The following is an 18,053-nucleotide window of genomic DNA, read 5'->3' as shown; positions in this document are numbered from 1 at the left end:
CGGTGTGAGGAAATACGAGATCCCTCGAAAGAAGATAGGGAGAGATATATAGAGAGGGGAGGTGGGAACTTGAGATGGAGAGAGAGAGGGAGAGTGGGAGAGAAACAGAGAGCGAGAGAGAGGGAGAGAGAGAGTGGAGAAAAGAGAGTGTGACTGTGTGAGATAAAGTACTAGAGAGGGAAATAAGAGTAGTCAAAAGAAGTTCTAGACTGGTTCGTTGATATCAACCAAGAGTGGCGCTCTCGCTGTTATTTATCATAAATAACAGTCATAGCTTGTATCAGTATATACATCGTTCAATCGGTACATCTTTACTGCGAGTGTGTGTTCTGTGCACATCCGGTATTCAATAATTTCCCTGGTTTCCGTTCACATCATTATTTCAACACGTATACTATCTGACTGTACATATTCTACATGTAGATCAAGGTGGACACAACCGGCAGTCTAAGGTCATCAACCCACTAGGTTATCAGTTAACATCTAAACTATCCATAACATTAGTTAGGATTCTTGGTAGCCACACTTGAATCTACGTCAGATTTTTTCTAAAGTGCTACTACTTTTACCTTTGTAACTGGACTAGCTATTGGTCTTGGAGAAAAAACCCAACAACAAGTATCGCCAAATAAATCTCGATTCGGGAATATTCTGTTTTTGAACATTGATATACATTTTGGAAGGATATTTTCAACTGATATGCTGATACTACGTACGCGGACGTGACTAACATGCTCAAATCACCCGAGTACAAAGTTGGACGTATGGTTTCATCTTGACTTCACGTTAAGACAATACATCATTGTTATTTTCGAAATTGAATGGTAGCAACCCCGTTATCACCTTACTGACTTGCAAACAAAAGAGCTTTCTAAGTTTCGACTCAACAAATTGCCATTGCGAACAAGCAGGTAGCATGTTTCCTATAACACTTCTTCTCTTGGGTTGTCTCATTCCTTACACCCTATGTAAGACCAATCTGCACGTGTTAGGTTTATACCCTATGTCTGGGCCGTGGGCAGGAGGAGAAGCACTCTATCCTGCGACGCAACTTGCTGTCGAAGATGTCAACACCAATCCAGATATCCTGGAAGATTATGAACTCAAGGTCGATTTTGCTGATACTAAGGTAAGTCAGTCAAGTACTAACCTTTCTAAAAGTAAAATTGGTGCCAAAAAAGTGCGTTTCCTCTTATTTTACCTCATTGGCATGGGGCAGATAAACATACATCGTTGTGACTTGTATTTGATATACAAAAAATACTGGTCCGTTGTATGGAATTCAACGAACAATGATAAAACCTACTGCTCCAACATGTTTTAAGTACTCTGTAAATAAGTACTGCGTGGACGTGGACATTAGAATTTGTTACGAATTTGACCAAATAAAATTTCGTCATTCTAAATGACTGGTTATCCATTCAAAAAATAATCCATTATCCCTAGTGGAAGTTTTGGATGAGAAAACGGACATTTTGATGAGAAACGGCCAAAATGGCTAGAATTTAAATTTTCTCATCCTTTTGGATGAGAAACTTCCTGGTGTGTGTGTCAATCATTATTGTCTGATTAAAACTGGTGAGAATTGCTAATCCCCGCTGAGCTCAAATAAACATTATTATTTTCTCATCCAAAAGAATCAGAAAATTAAATTCTAGCCATTTTGGCCGTTTCTCATCAAAATGTGCGTTTTCTCATCCAAAACTTCCACTAGTGTATATTTGAAATTTATTTGTAATGATGAACGAACCTCTTAAAGGATGAACGAACCTCTTAGAGCAATTTATATTATTTATAGCATAACAAATTATTTTATTGACTGACAAATAGATAAATTCAAACAAAATAAATCCATTTTTGAATAGTTTTACATAATTGTAAACATTATACAAGCACGCAAATTGAATCAGATTTATGAGATGTAAACAGCTTGTGTCCCTTTAATAATATAAACAAAACATTTTTTACAGATTTTTGTTCTCTCACGGCAAATTGATTATGTGATTTTTATAAATGCTGAAAAAATCAGCCATTTTCCATATTTATGTTGTATCTTTGACAGTTGATGTTTGTATACAAGCGCTGTTATTACCATCATCATTATCTAATATAATTATTATAAGGTTGACAGTGCTATAGGCAAATTCCCAAGGTCATAACCATGAATGAAATCAAGAACATCAAAATTTGACACTGCGTGTAGAAAGTACATTATGTATCATCCCAGTGAAACGTAAAAATAACAGTGGCTCAGTCATGTTCTATATAATCAGATCATAAGGTTCAGAGGGTTAGGGAGGGATCTTTCGCCCGAAGGTATTAAGGTAGAGGTAAAAACCACATGTTTTTTGAAAAAAAAAAAAAAAGAATTCAGTAAAGTTTACTGCTTTCCTTTAAGCTTCAAAAAGGCAAAAGTTTATTAGTTATTTTTAATTAGTTTTCTTTATGTATTAACACCAGCAAACACAAAAACGTTTTAAAACGTTTTAAATAAGTTATATTTTGGCTTTTGCTTTAGGTAAAAACGTTTTAATAACATTAAAATGTCGGGTTATATAAAGGTCATGATAACATTTTAAACGTTTTGTATGAAAACACACTACAACAATATTTTTAAATGTTTTCAAAAATGTTATTGTAAACTATTTTTGCAAACATTTTTGCCAAATATTGTGTCAATACTTAAATAACATTATGTTAAAATATTTGAACCCAGCAAACACAGAAATGTTCTTAAAATGTTCTTTTCAAAACCGTTTAATAACATTTAAATGTCGGGTTATATAAAGGTCATGAAAACGTTTTTAAAACGTTATTGGAAATATTTTGGGCAAACATTTTTGCAATGTTATTAAAACGTTTTTATACCCTTTATATAACCCGACATTTAAACGTTTTCTGTAAAACATTTTTGTTTGCTGAGCAGTATATTATCAAAAAATGTTTTTTTTAAGGTTATGGAAACGTTTTATACGCTTAATATACATTTTATATAACCCGACATTTAAACGTATTCTGACAACCTTTTATAACCTTTTGCGAATGATGTCGAAAACGTTTTGTGTTTGCTGGGCAGTTTCTTCCACAAATCAGCATCGTAGGTAATATTTTTAAAAAACATTGCTCGCTCGTCCGATTCGTGCCCTTTGCTCAAGCAAGACCGGCATTGGCTAAACTCCCGTGGGGGGGGCACTCGACTTTGGAAGTGACGGGGATATGCGGGCAGCAGTTCGAAACTAGGGGTATTTCGGTGAGAGTCATTGGGTGAGAGTGGAGGAGTTCAGTAAAAGAAAAAGGGGGTCATTGGGTGACAGGGAGTTGAAAATGGGGATCAATGTGGCCGCACATCCCCGTCACCCATTTTTAGTGAGTAGCCCCCGGGGCTAAATCTCCCCCTGGCCGCCATATGTCCACTTAATCTCGTTACATCACTTGCTGCCTTTTTTGTCAAGTCGTCGTTATTTGGTGGGATACCATTGCATAAAGATAGCCATCAGTTTCGTTTCTAAGAATATAAAATATAATTTAAATATTGCTAAACAGCCGTTTACACACACCGTTAATATCCTTGTAACATTATCTGTTCGTAAGTTACCGCGGAAAAACACCCTGAAAATATTTTTTGAAAACAAAATTAATCACAACTTGTTATGTTTAATAATAACACATATTGTTAGTTTTCTTTTGTTTGTAGGCTTTCGGTTATTTATGAGTACAAAGGTTAGGTAAAGATTTGAAACGTTACATAACCTTTTAGTCATATCAACCGAAAGTCTACAAACAAAAGAAAACTAGATGTGTATATATTATGATTATTTAAAAAATTAGGTTATCTAAGTTCTGTATCAGCATTTTCTCCGTAAATTAATAATGTCTTCACATTAAAGCTATAATTTTTTTCAGAATTCCTTTTACAAATTAAGCGTACTGTTAACCGTCCAGCGCGTATTATTTTCCACAACTTCCTATGCGAACGCTTGACGTCGCGCGCGTAGACGCGATGGTTAACGCATAAAAGGAACCTTGCAACAGATTATAATCAATGTAATCCCCCGGGATGCTCATCCCATTATTGAAGTGTCTACACGGCACTCGAATTCGTACGATCCGGGGATTTCGTAGTGAGCCGGTTTCTTTTAAGCGCGTATGCGCAAGTGCGTGTAGGGCTCTCATGATGTGTGTGTGTTTTAGGGCGCTCACGACGCGATACCGTCTGATCACGGTTGTTTGATGGAATTTAAAACTGAGTCATTTTAAAGAAAACTTGAACGATGATGGCGCTATTTATCTAAAATCTTGTTTGCATCTTTACAAGGGATAGACACTTGTAAAATGGTATTAGAACATCAGCAAACAGACTAACAAATGACAAGAGAATTGTTCAAAAAATGGAAATTTTTTATCATGAAATGTAAGGTATAACTCATATTATTCGGCTAATTTAAATTAAAAAAATATGTAAATAGCGCCCTCAATTTGTACACAAATGTACAGTTTATAGAATTAAAATTACCACCAAAAAAAAAGCAGAAAAAGATGAATAATTTGATATACAAACGAAAATGTAAGTTAAAAATTGCTACAAAATATTTGTTATATTTGTTAGTGTGATAGCAGTTTGTATTATTCAGGTATAGAATTGAACATAATAATGTTTTGTTTAAAAAAACTAATAAATGATCCCATCAAACAACCATCAATTGAACCGCACGCATTTCAGGAATGTGTTTTAATGTGCATCCTGCCTCGCGGGTAGAGTTTACCATTATACAAAAATACAATATTTCATCAGGTGTTCAAAAACAGCTTCTTTATGTGTGAACAGCAATAATGAACAAATTACCAGTCAACAAATTACCAGTCAAAACAAAATTTAACCTGACCAGGAAAATAAAATATTTATATTCCGCTCTATTACCATGAACACAATGAAAGAGAACGTGTTTTTATTGCAGAAAGTTGTTGAATCTAAAAACATATCTAATTTATTAACTAACAACATTTGTCTCCGGTTACTTCTACATTTCTTTATCTCTCTGTATCCTGTCTCTCCCTCCCCTCATTATCCCCCTCTCACTATACCCTCTTCCCCCTCTCTCTCCCCTCTCCTTTTCTCCCTCTGAACTACAAGGCAGCTATGCCATATCCAATCGTCCATTTAGTTTAATATTATCTAAATTACTGTTTTCAAGAAGAAAATTATTGCAATAACCAAATTAAGAGCAAAAATGAGCTATAATTGGTGCAGGGATAAACAAGCAAATGTCACAAGTACGGTAAAAGCTGAGCGACGTTTTACCAATGAAGTTTTATGCAATGTCGTTATCGTATTAATGACTACATTATTTGATTGATGTCTTCTCTGAACGTCCGTGCTATTAATGGTCATTCAAAATTGACCAAATTTGTTATTTTTATGTACACAATGGACTAAGCACAAAATTTAGAGGTTTATGTTTTTATACAATTTTTGATTTTCAAATGGCTAGGCGTTAGACTTATAATCCACTGATAATGGAAGTAACAGATCGCTAGTTCGAATCCCATTGAAGCAGTGGAATTTTTCTTTTTTACCTTTTTATAATGCATGATTGCATTCCGGTTTATGAAATTTTGAGTAGCAGGATGGCTAGTAGGCCTACCCTTAACAGCTACCTTCGACTATATTTATAAAAATATTTATAAAATAATACGCACGTGACTTTTATAAATATGCACGTGACGCACCAGGACTTTTTTACTTGCACCTGTACATGTTTGCACCAAGATAAGGTTGCGTCACAAACTTGTTCCACGCATGTGCGCTCCCGCAGTACGAATTATCTTAATCCAGATGAAGCAGCTCTTTACCGGAAGAAGAAGAAGAAGTGACCCATGCAGTTAGCAGCCTGCACAACCGATTCTTTTGTTTGGCAAGGCTCACTCAGTCATTTAATGAGGCAATACAAACGATCGAATTTGGTGTTGAAATGAGCTAAATTTTTAGTTACACCTTTTCGATGTAAAATTAATTTTCTCGGCCAAATGAAAAGCAATCATTTTCATTTTTTCAGTAAATGTCAGGAAAAATTGTAGTGCTTGATACTGTATTTTTTTTTTTTTTTTTAGTGTTAAACTTAGGCGTGAAATTTAGTTATTTAGTGTAAGATTTTCGATTTTGATAGGCTTAAACTCTGTCCGCGAGCCTTTTTTTGGATCAACCTTTTAGCTTTTCAAAGTAAGATAGATCGCTAATGAAGGATTTTTCCCAACTTTCTAACGCACATCACCGTGAGCGATATATCATAGTTTTGTCAGAATTTGCGTTTTCATTTCACTATTTTAACTGCCGGCTGACCATTTTTCAAAATCAACGAGTGAAATCTAAGGCTAATACTAGCATTGTGGATCGATATCCCTGGGTTTAATAGGAATACCGGCATGGCTACAGTGTTGCTAGAACTTCAATATAGCAAAGAAATTCCCAGGCCTATAGCGCTCCTACTGATCATGTTTAACCAGAACACTCAATTGGGGATTTGGGCTACCAAATCGCTGGTCGGGCAATTTGCTTTCAATGGAAAATTGACCTGGATAAACAACAAAGGAAATATCGACTATTTCTGTTGGTTGCTCATCAAAAGTTTCACAGTCTGCCGCCTGGACAACCAATTCTTTAGAAATGCTTAGTCGCGCTAAAAGTCGATCGATACATGTAAAAATCAGCACAATTCAGAGATACACCTTTTTGCTATGAAATTAATTTTCTCGGTCAAATATAAAGCAATATTTTTTTTTTTTTCTTCAGTAATGTCAGTTAAAAACTTGGTGCTTGAATATACATTTTTTTAAAATCCTGGTGTTAAAATTAAGCATCAAATTGTGTCTTTTAGTGTGATATTTTGATTTTTATAGGCCTTGAATTCGCCTGCGAGCTTTTTACGGAATTCATGTTTTAGCGTCTCAAACTAACATAGTTTGCTAAAGAAAGATATTTCCCACCTCTGTAAAGCACATCGTGTGGGTCTATATGTTATAGTTTTGTCAGAATTTCCGTTTTTGTTTTACCCTTTTTCCATTCATGGTCCGAAAATGTCAAACTAAGTAAAAGTAGGCAATGGTGAGTACTTTTATCTCGAGAGCAACCAGCTGAAATAGTCGATATTTCCTTTGTTGTTATCCAGGTCAATTTTTCATTGAAAGCAAATTGCCCGACCAGCGATTAAATCCCCAATTGGGTGTTCTGGTTAAACATGATCAGTAGGAGCGCTATAGGTCTGGGAATTTCTTTGCTATATTGAAGTTCTGGCAACACTATAGCCATGCCGGTATTCCTATTAAACCCAGGGATATCGATCCACAATGCTAGTAGGCCCCCTACTAGCCTTTAGATTTCACGTGTTGATTTAGAAATTTTTTCAGCCGACAGTGAAAGATGGTGAAATCAAAACGGAAATTCTGACAAAACTATGATATATAGCTCACGGTGATGTGCTTTAGAAAGTTGGGGAAAATCCTTCATTAGCGAACTATATTACTTTGAAAAGCTAAAAGGTTGATCCAAGAAAAAGCTCGCGGGCCGAGCTGAAGCCTATAAAAATCGAATATCTTACACTAAATGACTGAATTTCAGGCCTAAGTTTAACACCAGGATTTTAAAAAAAAATCAGTATCAAGCATGATAGTTTTTCCAGCCATTTACTGAAAAAATGAAAATTATTGCTTTTCATTTGGCTGAGAAAAAAAAATTTACACTGTAAAGGTGTAACTCAAAATTTTGCTCATTTCAACACCAATTTCGATCGTTTGTATTGCCTCATTAAATGACTGAGTGAGCCTTGCAGAACAAAAAGAATCGGTTGTGCAGGTAGCTGACTGTTCAAGTCATTAGGAATATTCGGCTGGACCCAGATATCTTGCTGTAAATCGATCAAAATTGAATAAAAGTAGACAAGGAAGAATATTTTTTCATCGCTTTACTAATAATTTCTGTTAGGTCTGACCGTGTTTAGCAACTTTTCTTTCATGACTTTTTGCCAAAGTGAAAACTTATCGAAATATATACTAAAAACCGGTGTCTAAGTTATTTGGACAGACAATAATATGGGAATAGCTCTCTTTTTGTCTGCGGATGACAGACTCTTACACTTATCAACTCTTACGCAAGGTCCTGATATTACACTGTCCTCAGTTTTGCGAGCGGAGTGCCGTCTCTTTAATTGTACATAAATAAATCGTATACACAAGTACGTAAAGTTCAAAAGCAAAGTAAAAAATAAAGTTGGTACCTACTTTAATTATGGGCCTTAAAATAATTAAAAAGGAAAACCTTTACAAACTTTGAAAAAAGAATTATAGTATGAGCTTGAATTTAGCATGGCCTTCGGATAAATGAATACGTCAATATTCAATACTCAGTTAATATAATATGCAGAAATATAAAATCCTTTATTATTTCAAAGTCAACCAGCCACAAAAACAAGACTGCGAAATCTAATTTCAAATTCTAAAGCCTTTCACATATACAAAAAAGGATTATTGTATATTTACAATTTTAACAAATTTGACGCAAGTTGTGCTAAACAAAATGTATTTTAAATTCTGTCCGATTGTGTTCGCATTGTGTAGAACTTTATTTAATCCTATAACCTACTCAGAAAAATTAAATTACGACGTGCTCCTCATAATGGAGTTAATATCGTAAAAAGCTGTGACGGTTTTGTTCGAGTTTATTAAATTACGACCAAAAAAGGAAAAAATTAGCGATATGTTATTATTCAAAATAATTGCAAATCGGGAATTTATATGAAATATTCTATTCTACGGAATTCAGTATTTTTACGCAGGAAAGTTAGCATATGACAGGAAATTGTTTGATATTTGATATTAAGAATAACAAGCAGTGGCGTACCCAGGGGCTTGGAGAAGATGTGAATCTTGCTGTCTCCTTCATTAACCAACAGCCTAAAAGGGTTGACCCATTTTTTTGATAAAGCTGGTACAACAAAAGATCATTAAAGGTGGGTAACCTGATTGACAGCCTCGTCCTCCCACTTTTCCCCATCAAAATGTAGATTTTGGTATCAGGTGAAAACTCATAATTATTTTTCTTATTAACATGTTGAAATTAGGCGTTCCAAATCTGTATAATTCCGGAGAAATCATCAAAAAACTGTCGAATTAGTCCCAACTGTGGTATACCACGTTTGAGACTAATTCAACAGCTTTTTGGATGATATCTTCAGAAAAACACCGATTTGGAACTCCTTATTTCAATATATTAATGAGAAAAATAGGATCTCTCATTTAATATAAATATGATCATGATGATTATCATTAATTAAAAAATATTGCAGACTACCAGTATCACGCTGTATAAATGTCAATAATTCCATAAGGAATTAGTCACATTTACAAGGAACATTTACGTGTTCTGTTTGCATAAGGGACGACATTTTAAGTAATATGTAAGTTTTACAGAATTTGATTATCAAAATATATCAGGTCACCTTCCTTTAATTTTATTAAAGTACGCTACTTGAATAAAATAATTTATTTATCATGAATCCTTAGTAGCAGTAAAACAAAAATATATAGAGGAAAAAGTATATAGTGAGATGGTTTAAAAGCACTTTGTTGGTAGTGATATTTTATAAATATAATGTAAAACCACAAGTAGAACTTTGAGGATATCCTGGTCAAAATCAGTATAGGGTGTCCCTGAAATACCTGTATCGTCAGAAACTTAATTATTTGGGTATTTTAACGCTACAAGTAAACATAACTATATAACTGGTGTGGGTTAATGCATAAATCGGCTATTACATACTTTTTGAGTTTTGACAATTGACCACACCGTTCGTGAAATATTAGAATTAGTACGAAACTCCCTCAAACCTTTCCGCGGATTCAAATATCAATCGATGATCTGTATTCGGAGTGCTAATCACTGCGCATCATGCAGCGCATGAGGCGTCTATTGTCATAATAATTATTTGACTCCGTGAAACGGGCTGAAAATGAGGTAGTTCCGTAAAATTATTTTATTTCAAAAAAAGAACGGTCAATTGTCAAAATTCAAAAAGTATGTGATCGCTGATATATGCCTCAACCCCATCACTTATTTAGTTATGTTTGGGTTATGCGTTAAAATACCCAAAACATTCGGTTTCAGACGATACAGATCTTTCAGGGACACCCTGTACCATAAACACTGAGCATGAAGCTAGTAGTCTCATGCTCTGTTACTAAGTAAAGTAACAAACATCAAAAACGTTCGATTGCCCAAGCAAAATCCTATCTAGAAGCGAAATATATAAATAAACCAATTTATTTAGCACATTATGCCAGACCTCAATACGCATATTAATTATTCATAAAGAAAAACAATGACAATGTAAGGTAAAACACATTATGGCTCGGATTTTGATTGAAGTAAAATCGTAACTAGAGGCAAAATATAACACAACACATTCATAAAGAATGAGAGACACTTGTGATAAGAAAATGGTGGAACTGGAGAAAAAGATTATAGACGAGATAAAAAAAACGAAAAAAATGAAAAAGAGAAAAACTAAAAATAAAATGTGAAAGAATGGAAAAGAGATAATAAACATCTCAAAAAAGCAACTTCTTTTGAACATATTCTCATCCAATGCACCTCTAATTTAGATTCAAATGGTTCGTCTCTCACCCAATGACTCCATATTTTGTACATTTTGCTCTCACCTAATGCCAATAATCATGCTCTCACCCAATGACCCCATATTTTTTTTTAAATATTTTGCTCTCACCGAATACCCCTTAGTGTGAAAGTGCCAGCCCTACACCTATATCCATTCTGAAGTATCCGCTGTGGTTAACGTCCCTTTCGAAGAACGGAGTACTTTCATGGTTCATTTACCCAATTGTAAATGAACCGTGGGAAGACAGGAAGACATGTCAAATTTAATGTACAGGTACAGCTGTTGACAGTTCCGGACCTTTTATTCTCAAGTCAATACCCCAGTAAATTAACACCGCCTGGAATTGAACCAGGGACCTCATGCACTAACGGCAAGTACCCTAACTATCAGGCCACGCTCCCCTAAAGGTTTTTAATATCTTTACCATGGTTGTTTTGCTCACACATTTGGATTTTGTTAATTTTCTTTCCTAGTGCGATGGTGGTCACGCCGTGGATGCCATGTTTCGTGAGTTGTACAACGTATCAACAACTAAGGTGATGGTTTTGGGTTGTGGTTGCTCGGCTTCCACTCTGCCAACCGCAGAGGCCTCACATCTGTGGAATCTTATACAGGTAGGGTATAGGCCTATAAAATATAGGTTACCCATTATGTTCGATAACGATGATATTGATGATAATGATGATGATAACGATGATGATGATGATGATGATGATGATGATGAAGACGATGACGATGATGACGATGATGATGATGATGATGACGACGACGACGACGACGACGACGATGATGATGATGTTAATGATGATGATGATGATGATGATGATGATGATGATGACATTGACGACGACGACGATGACGATGATGATGATGATGATGATGATAACGACGCTGATGATAATGACTATAATGACAATGATGATGACAACGATGATGATAATAATGATAATATATGATAATTAATATTGCATTAACATGTATTTGCAGCTTTCATACGGTGCATACTCTCCGGCCCTATCGCAAAGATCCGTCTACCCGTTGTTTTTCCGTATGGTTCCGCCAGAGTCCACATTGAACTTAATGAAGATTGAGGTTCTTAAATTTTTCGGTTGGAAACAAGTTGCTACGATCAATCCACCTGGAGCCAAGCATGAAGCGGTGAGTTTGTGTCATTTATCCGTGTACTATACCATGTATGTTGTACAAAAAATGTAATTTGTACTTAAGGGATCAGATAGCATCGTTTGCACAGTATTTTTGTGGAACCTGAGAGATCATCAGACACCCCTACTTGCAGTCTGAATACGAGGAATGTCCTTCTGATCAAATAATATTTAGGTCTTTTGGGGATAAAATGTATATCTCCAATACTAAAGGTCAAAATGTTCTAATGATGAACGGTTTTTCCTTCCAGCTACATACACTTTAACTACATATCATTACATTTATAAATTTTACTTTGAGGACTGTTAATTGTCAAAATATTAATTTTAATAATTTACCATATTTGTATTATATCGAGAATTTTAAGAAACCAAAATGATTTGATATCAGCAGGACATTCCTCGTATTCAGAATGCAATTTGGTATGGCTGATGTTCTCTCAGATCCCACAAAAATACTGTGCAAACGTAGCTATCCGAGACCTTAATATTGTTTGTAATGTATTCTTGCTTTGTTTGAATTTTTTGTGTGCAGCGAATATAGGTCTATTTGATTTGATTTGTTCGGGTTTTGAAGCTTTTTGATAACCCTGTGGATAACACAAGAAAGCCCCTATTGAAGCTTATTTCCATTGGGGTCCATTTGAATAACGGAGCGGGTTGGGAACAGTCAGGGGGTAAACACCATACTCTCAAAGGACGGAGTACTTTCATGATTCATTTGCCCAATTCTAAATAAACCATGGGGAGAGCGGAAGTCTGAATTTAATCTACAGAGGTTGCCAATTAATTTCAAGACTTTTTTTCCCAAGTCAGTATCCCAGCAAATCGCCACCGCCGGGAATTGAACCCGGGACCTAATGCACTAAAGGCAAGTATCCTAACCATTGCGACACGCTCTCCCCTTACCCCTTAAATTTATTACAATGTATATAAAAGCTTAATTCCATGATGCACTGATGAAATATACATACTGCAGAGTAATTCAAGCATTACATAATTGGCATTATACTGAACATAGAACCCAATAATAACAAAATGAGTTTTATTGTATAAAAGCTCTTAGTGATAATTTGTTTGATATGAAGCATACAGGCCCGGGCATACAGGCTGTATCAAAATGATTGGTGCCCGTCAGTTTCCAGTGATTATGGACAAAGACTACCACATCAAAATGCAACATAGAGGCTACCTTATTTATTTATAAACATCTCAAAAAAAGTAACTGATCCCCCTTAAATAATGACCATTATTCAAAAACGGGTGATTGTATTACAAATCTGTAAAATGCGTCGGAAGCAGAATTTATTTCTGCACATTTTGACACCTCATTTGTAGCAATTGAATACATATTGACGTCACAGCGTACATTTAAATCAATGTACCCCAAGATTTGAAAGTTGCAGTAACTTGACTTCTATTGATTTTGCATTCAGTGTAATGGAATCTGTGGAATGACATCTGAGTGTTTTTGTATTGTAAAAATGTTTATGTAAGTGCAACTTTCAAATCTGGACCTCACTACATTAAATTGACCGCGCGTACCGGTGTTTTATTGCTTTCTGAGCTATCGTATCAAATGAGGTGTCAAAATGCGCATTTTACAGATTTGTAATACAATAGCCCCTTTTTGAATAATGGCCATTATTTAAGGGGGTTAGTTACTTTTTTTTTGAGATGTTTAGATGAATGTTATAAAAGGTCATCAAACTATAAATCTTGGGCATTTCAAGAGGATCCAATACCCGATCAAATGTTGCATATTGATGAAGCGGGCTTGTCAATAAAACCAATAACTGATGGTACCAATAATTATGATACAGCTTGTAATCCAATATAAATTGAGTACATGATTGTTCTCTACTATAATAATTGCTTAATTAGCTAATGATAATAAATCAATCTTAATATATTGAATATATGTGACCGTTCACGGCGAATGAGCCGTAAATTGCTCCCCCGGTCAATTTTGTTTTATTTCGTGTTTAGAAAATATACATCATAAGTTTTAAAATGGTATATCATTTGACTTCAAACGATATCCAGAAGCGGGGTTATGGTTTGTTAAACTTTGCTCCTTCAACAAAATTATAGCTTTTTTCGATTCTACATGTGTTACTTTTTCCACATTGCTGGCAATAAATATCAAACAGTCATAATTGGCGGTCATTTCAAATCATCCCCAAGTCAACGAGGTTTAAGAAAGTTATCTCATTGTTAATTATTGGTTATACATACCTATACAAAATACAATGCCTGGTAACCCACCACTTGAACAGGATTTAGCCAAAGCAAACAAAGACCAGAGCTATTAAAATTTCTATAGCCATCTAAGGTAGAAGCTTATTATCCACTTCAACAATAGGATTATTGATTGGTGTTTGACTATCAAAATGATATAGATGTCGCGCCAGCTTAAGTTACCGATGAATAAGACCTTCGTACACATTTTGCACTGTAACTCAGAATACAACTTAGGGAATTTACGGCTCATTCGTGCTGTACGGTCACATATAAAGATAATATTCGAGCGTACATGGATTTCAGTGGCACTGTTTACAGTTTTGGGGTTTTATTGTTATTGAATTGCTTGTGTTACATTTGCATACGGTAATTAACTATAATTATGCCTAAAATTACACCACTGATTGAGTGCTAACAGCTTGTATATTAGGCCAAGTAAAAATAAAAATATGTTTCTCGTCCGGGTTTTTAAAAATTAGGAGGATGAGGGGCTTTTTATTTTCTATTTTTTTTAATTGGAAAACGGCGCTAAATACCTGTATTTGGCACCATATTTGGGGTATTCGACATACAGATTGATATCAGAGAAAAAGGAGGAGGTCCTTTTTATTTTATTGTTTTGAGAGGTAGGCCCCTCTAGTGATCACAAAACTCTTCTTAAATGATGTATTATGCATTTACAAAGCTGTAAAATAAGTTTCAACTTCTGAAACATCTTTTTCAACAAGTTACAACTGAAAGTTTACAAAATAAAAAGAAATTTGAAAAATCTTCAAAAAAGGAGGAGGGCGCGGACGAGAAACATGTATTTGTTTTACTCGGCCTTACAAATGTTGGTGTTTATTATCTTTATTATTATTTGAGAAAAATATATATTTTGGAGCAAAAAATGAATGACAAATCTGTTCAGTAGATTTTCTCGTACATTTTACGAGTAATATGAAATCAAAAAATCCTATGAAATGCATTCTACAATTTTCCTAAGACATGACAAATATCATATCTAACCTACACTGTACTTATTTGACATTGCATACAGGATGCCCCTGAAAGAACTGTATCGGCTGAAACCTATTTATCGGGTATTTTAACGCATAAACCAAGCATTATACAAATACAACATGTTTTGAGGGGAAGTAGTCAAAACTACTGGTCCCGAGGTGTTGGATGATTTGACTACTTCCCGACGCGTCAGCGAAGGGAAGTAGTCAAATCATCCAACACCGTTTTGACTACTTTCCCGAAATAAAACATGTTGTATTTGTTTTACTATACCTCAGCGGTAGCCGGCATGGTAAATAAGCTTATTATTTTACTTACCTGTGTGAAAAATAACCGGCCAATATTTAAAGTATTCTCTGAAATTCTAGAAAATATAGTTTTGTAACATGTCCTAAATTTTTAGCTAATTTAGGTGTTTGGAAATATTCGCACTTTTGTGTTTTAGGAAGGATATGTAAATGACAGATAACACCAAAAAATATGAAGAAATTATTTCCAAACCGTGTTAAGTCTGCAAACCATTATGTTTCTCATTTTCAAGAACGCTGGTTAACAATAAGCAGACCATTGTCCCATTTCGTAAACAAAAGCCCACACAGAATTGTTACCTTGCGTTCGCTTTATAATCGTTCACCCAACTGAAACTATAATACCAGCTCATTGCTCATTGCACAGGTAAAACAGAAACATGTGTAGTGTGGATTTAACCAGAGAAGATCTGATTTAATCAGTTGAGCTGTTTTCAATGAGTGTTATCTTGGTTTAATAGCTTTTAATGGGGTTTAAGTCCTGCAAAGGTCGTGGTGAATTCTACTGTAGACATGACTGCATCATGAACCCGTTCCACGGAGTCAAATATCTATCAATGATAATTACACGCCCCATGCGCTGATGATGCACAGTGATTTAGCACTCCGAATACAGATCATCGATTAATATTTGAATCCGTGGAAAGGTTTGAAAATAAGGGAGTTTCGTAAAATTCTCATATTTCAAGAACGGTGTGGTCAATTGTCAAATACACCAGCTATTTAGTTGTGAAAGTTACATCTGCATCAAAATTAACTTAAGGAAGAAAATTATGGCAATATTACTACTATTTTATAGATATATGTCACCATTTTAGCAAATATTTTGTACACATAGGTCCTAAATTTGTGGCAAATATTCATCAATCGGAAAAAGATTATTTTGATCATCAGATCATCTAGAAAATCCAGTCTCTAGCAGCTTGTTTATGAAGCCAATTTAGAACCTGAAATTATTAAAATCATAGAAAAATTAAATCAATGCTGGTTGCGATAATATTGGAAACATCATTATCAGAAGGGTCCCAATTTCCTCAATATTTAATCTTTCTATCACAACATGAAGTAGCAAAGGTAATACTAATCTAACAAAGCAGCTGCCCAGCAAACACAAAACGTTTTCGACATCATTCGCAAAAGGTTATAAAAGGTTGTCAGAAAACGTTTAAATGTCGGGTTATATAAAGGGTATATTAAGAGTATAAAACGTTTTCATAACCTTAAAAAATATTTTTTGATAATCTACTGCTCAGCAAACAAAAATGTTTTACATAAAACGTTTAAATGTCGGGTTATATAAAGGGTATAAAAACGTTTTAATAACATTCCAAAAACATTCTTGAAAACTTGATACAAAACATTCTAAACAGAATGTTATTTTGGGAGTTGAAAAAATATTTTGCGACAAATGTGTGCCCAAAATATTTGCAATAACGTTTTAAAAACGTTTTCATGACCTTTATATAACCTGACATTTAAATGTTATTAAAAGGTTTTGAAAAAAACATTTTAAGAACATTTCTGTGTTTGCTGGGTTCAAATATTTTAACACAATGTTATTTAAGTATTGACAAAATATTTGGCAAAAATGTTTGCAAAAATAGTTTAAAATAATATTTTTTGAAAACATTAAAAAATATTGTTGTAGTGTGTTTTCATACAAAACGTTTTAAAACGTTATCATGACCTTTATATAACCCGTCATTTTAATGTTATTAAAACGTTTTTACCTAAACCAAAAGCCAAAATATAACTTATTTAAAACGTTTTTAAAACGTTTTTGTGTTTGCTGGGTGCTAACGGGTTTTTTTTCGAATTATACTTGAAAGATTGGGTTTTACAATAGATGTATTGCTTTTATTGCCAATCACAAAATACTTAAGGGCTCGGATAGCGACGTTTTGACGTATTTTTTGTGGGACCAGAGAACAAATCAGACATCTTGAATTGCATGTTGAATACCAGAAATGTCTTCTGATATCAAGTAAATATTTTAATTCGCGATAAATACACATTTTATGGCAAATGATTAAAAATTGATATTTTGGAAATTTAACAGTCCTCGAAGTAAGTTGTATAAGAAATAACATTAGTTTCCAGATTACATCACATGTTGTGGATTCTAATGTAAAATGGATATAACATCATACCGGTATTGTAATTCCCTCAAGAAGTGTTGTAATGGGAAAGGCTAGTAATATTTATAATTGAGGCTTGGGAATTTCCAGATTACTTCATATGTGTCGTGAAGGTAGTAATTATCTATATGGAATTTTTTTGGTGCTTAGTTTTTAAGAAAATGTACATGATTTGTGTCACAGCGTGTTGTTGTGGGCTCGTTAATGTGCTTACACTCCATGGCTATTTTAACGTGCCTCCTGGCACGTTCGTGCAGTGAGATTAAAAATCCGTGCTTAAGATATGCAATTGAGATGCTTGTAGACCCTTTCTTACGTACACTTTCAAGTAACAATTTTTTCGCGCGCTTTTGAGGGGACTCAACACTTCAGCAACCCTTTTCTTGAAAACCTTATTTCATAGGGCAGATGCACATAGACATAATTTAGTTTGGCAACCGCTACCTTAGAGCAGGCGCGGATATAGGGGTGTCCCCCAGAGGATATTGAAAGACATTCCCATAACCAATGGGGTTTCTGACCTTGGTATGTCTG

General features: G+C 34.6%; 1 protein-coding gene across 2 annotated transcripts in view; it reads left to right on the top strand.

Moving 5' to 3' along the window:
* The first annotated feature begins 312 nt into the window (after positions 1 to 312).
* LOC140155554 (gamma-aminobutyric acid type B receptor subunit 1-like) overlaps positions 313 to 18,053 on the top strand; it is a 63,865-nt gene continuing 46,124 nt past the window's right edge. For both annotated transcript variants that reach the window (XM_072178436.1, XM_072178437.1), the window contains exons 1-3: positions 313 to 1,129; positions 11,138 to 11,278; positions 11,652 to 11,822. In XM_072178436.1, the coding sequence (XP_072034537.1) occupies positions 917 to 1,129; positions 11,138 to 11,278; positions 11,652 to 11,822 (525 nt within the window). In that variant the 5' untranslated portion in view covers positions 313 to 916. The remainder of the gene's footprint in view (positions 1,130 to 11,137; positions 11,279 to 11,651; positions 11,823 to 18,053) is intronic.

This window comes from Amphiura filiformis, chromosome 6 (genome assembly GCF_039555335.1).
Source record: "Amphiura filiformis chromosome 6, Afil_fr2py, whole genome shotgun sequence".
Taxonomy (NCBI): domain Eukaryota; kingdom Metazoa; phylum Echinodermata; class Ophiuroidea; order Amphilepidida; family Amphiuridae; genus Amphiura; species Amphiura filiformis.
The sequence above is the reverse complement of the archived record's forward strand: the minus strand, read 5'-3'. Positions and strand labels throughout refer to the sequence as shown.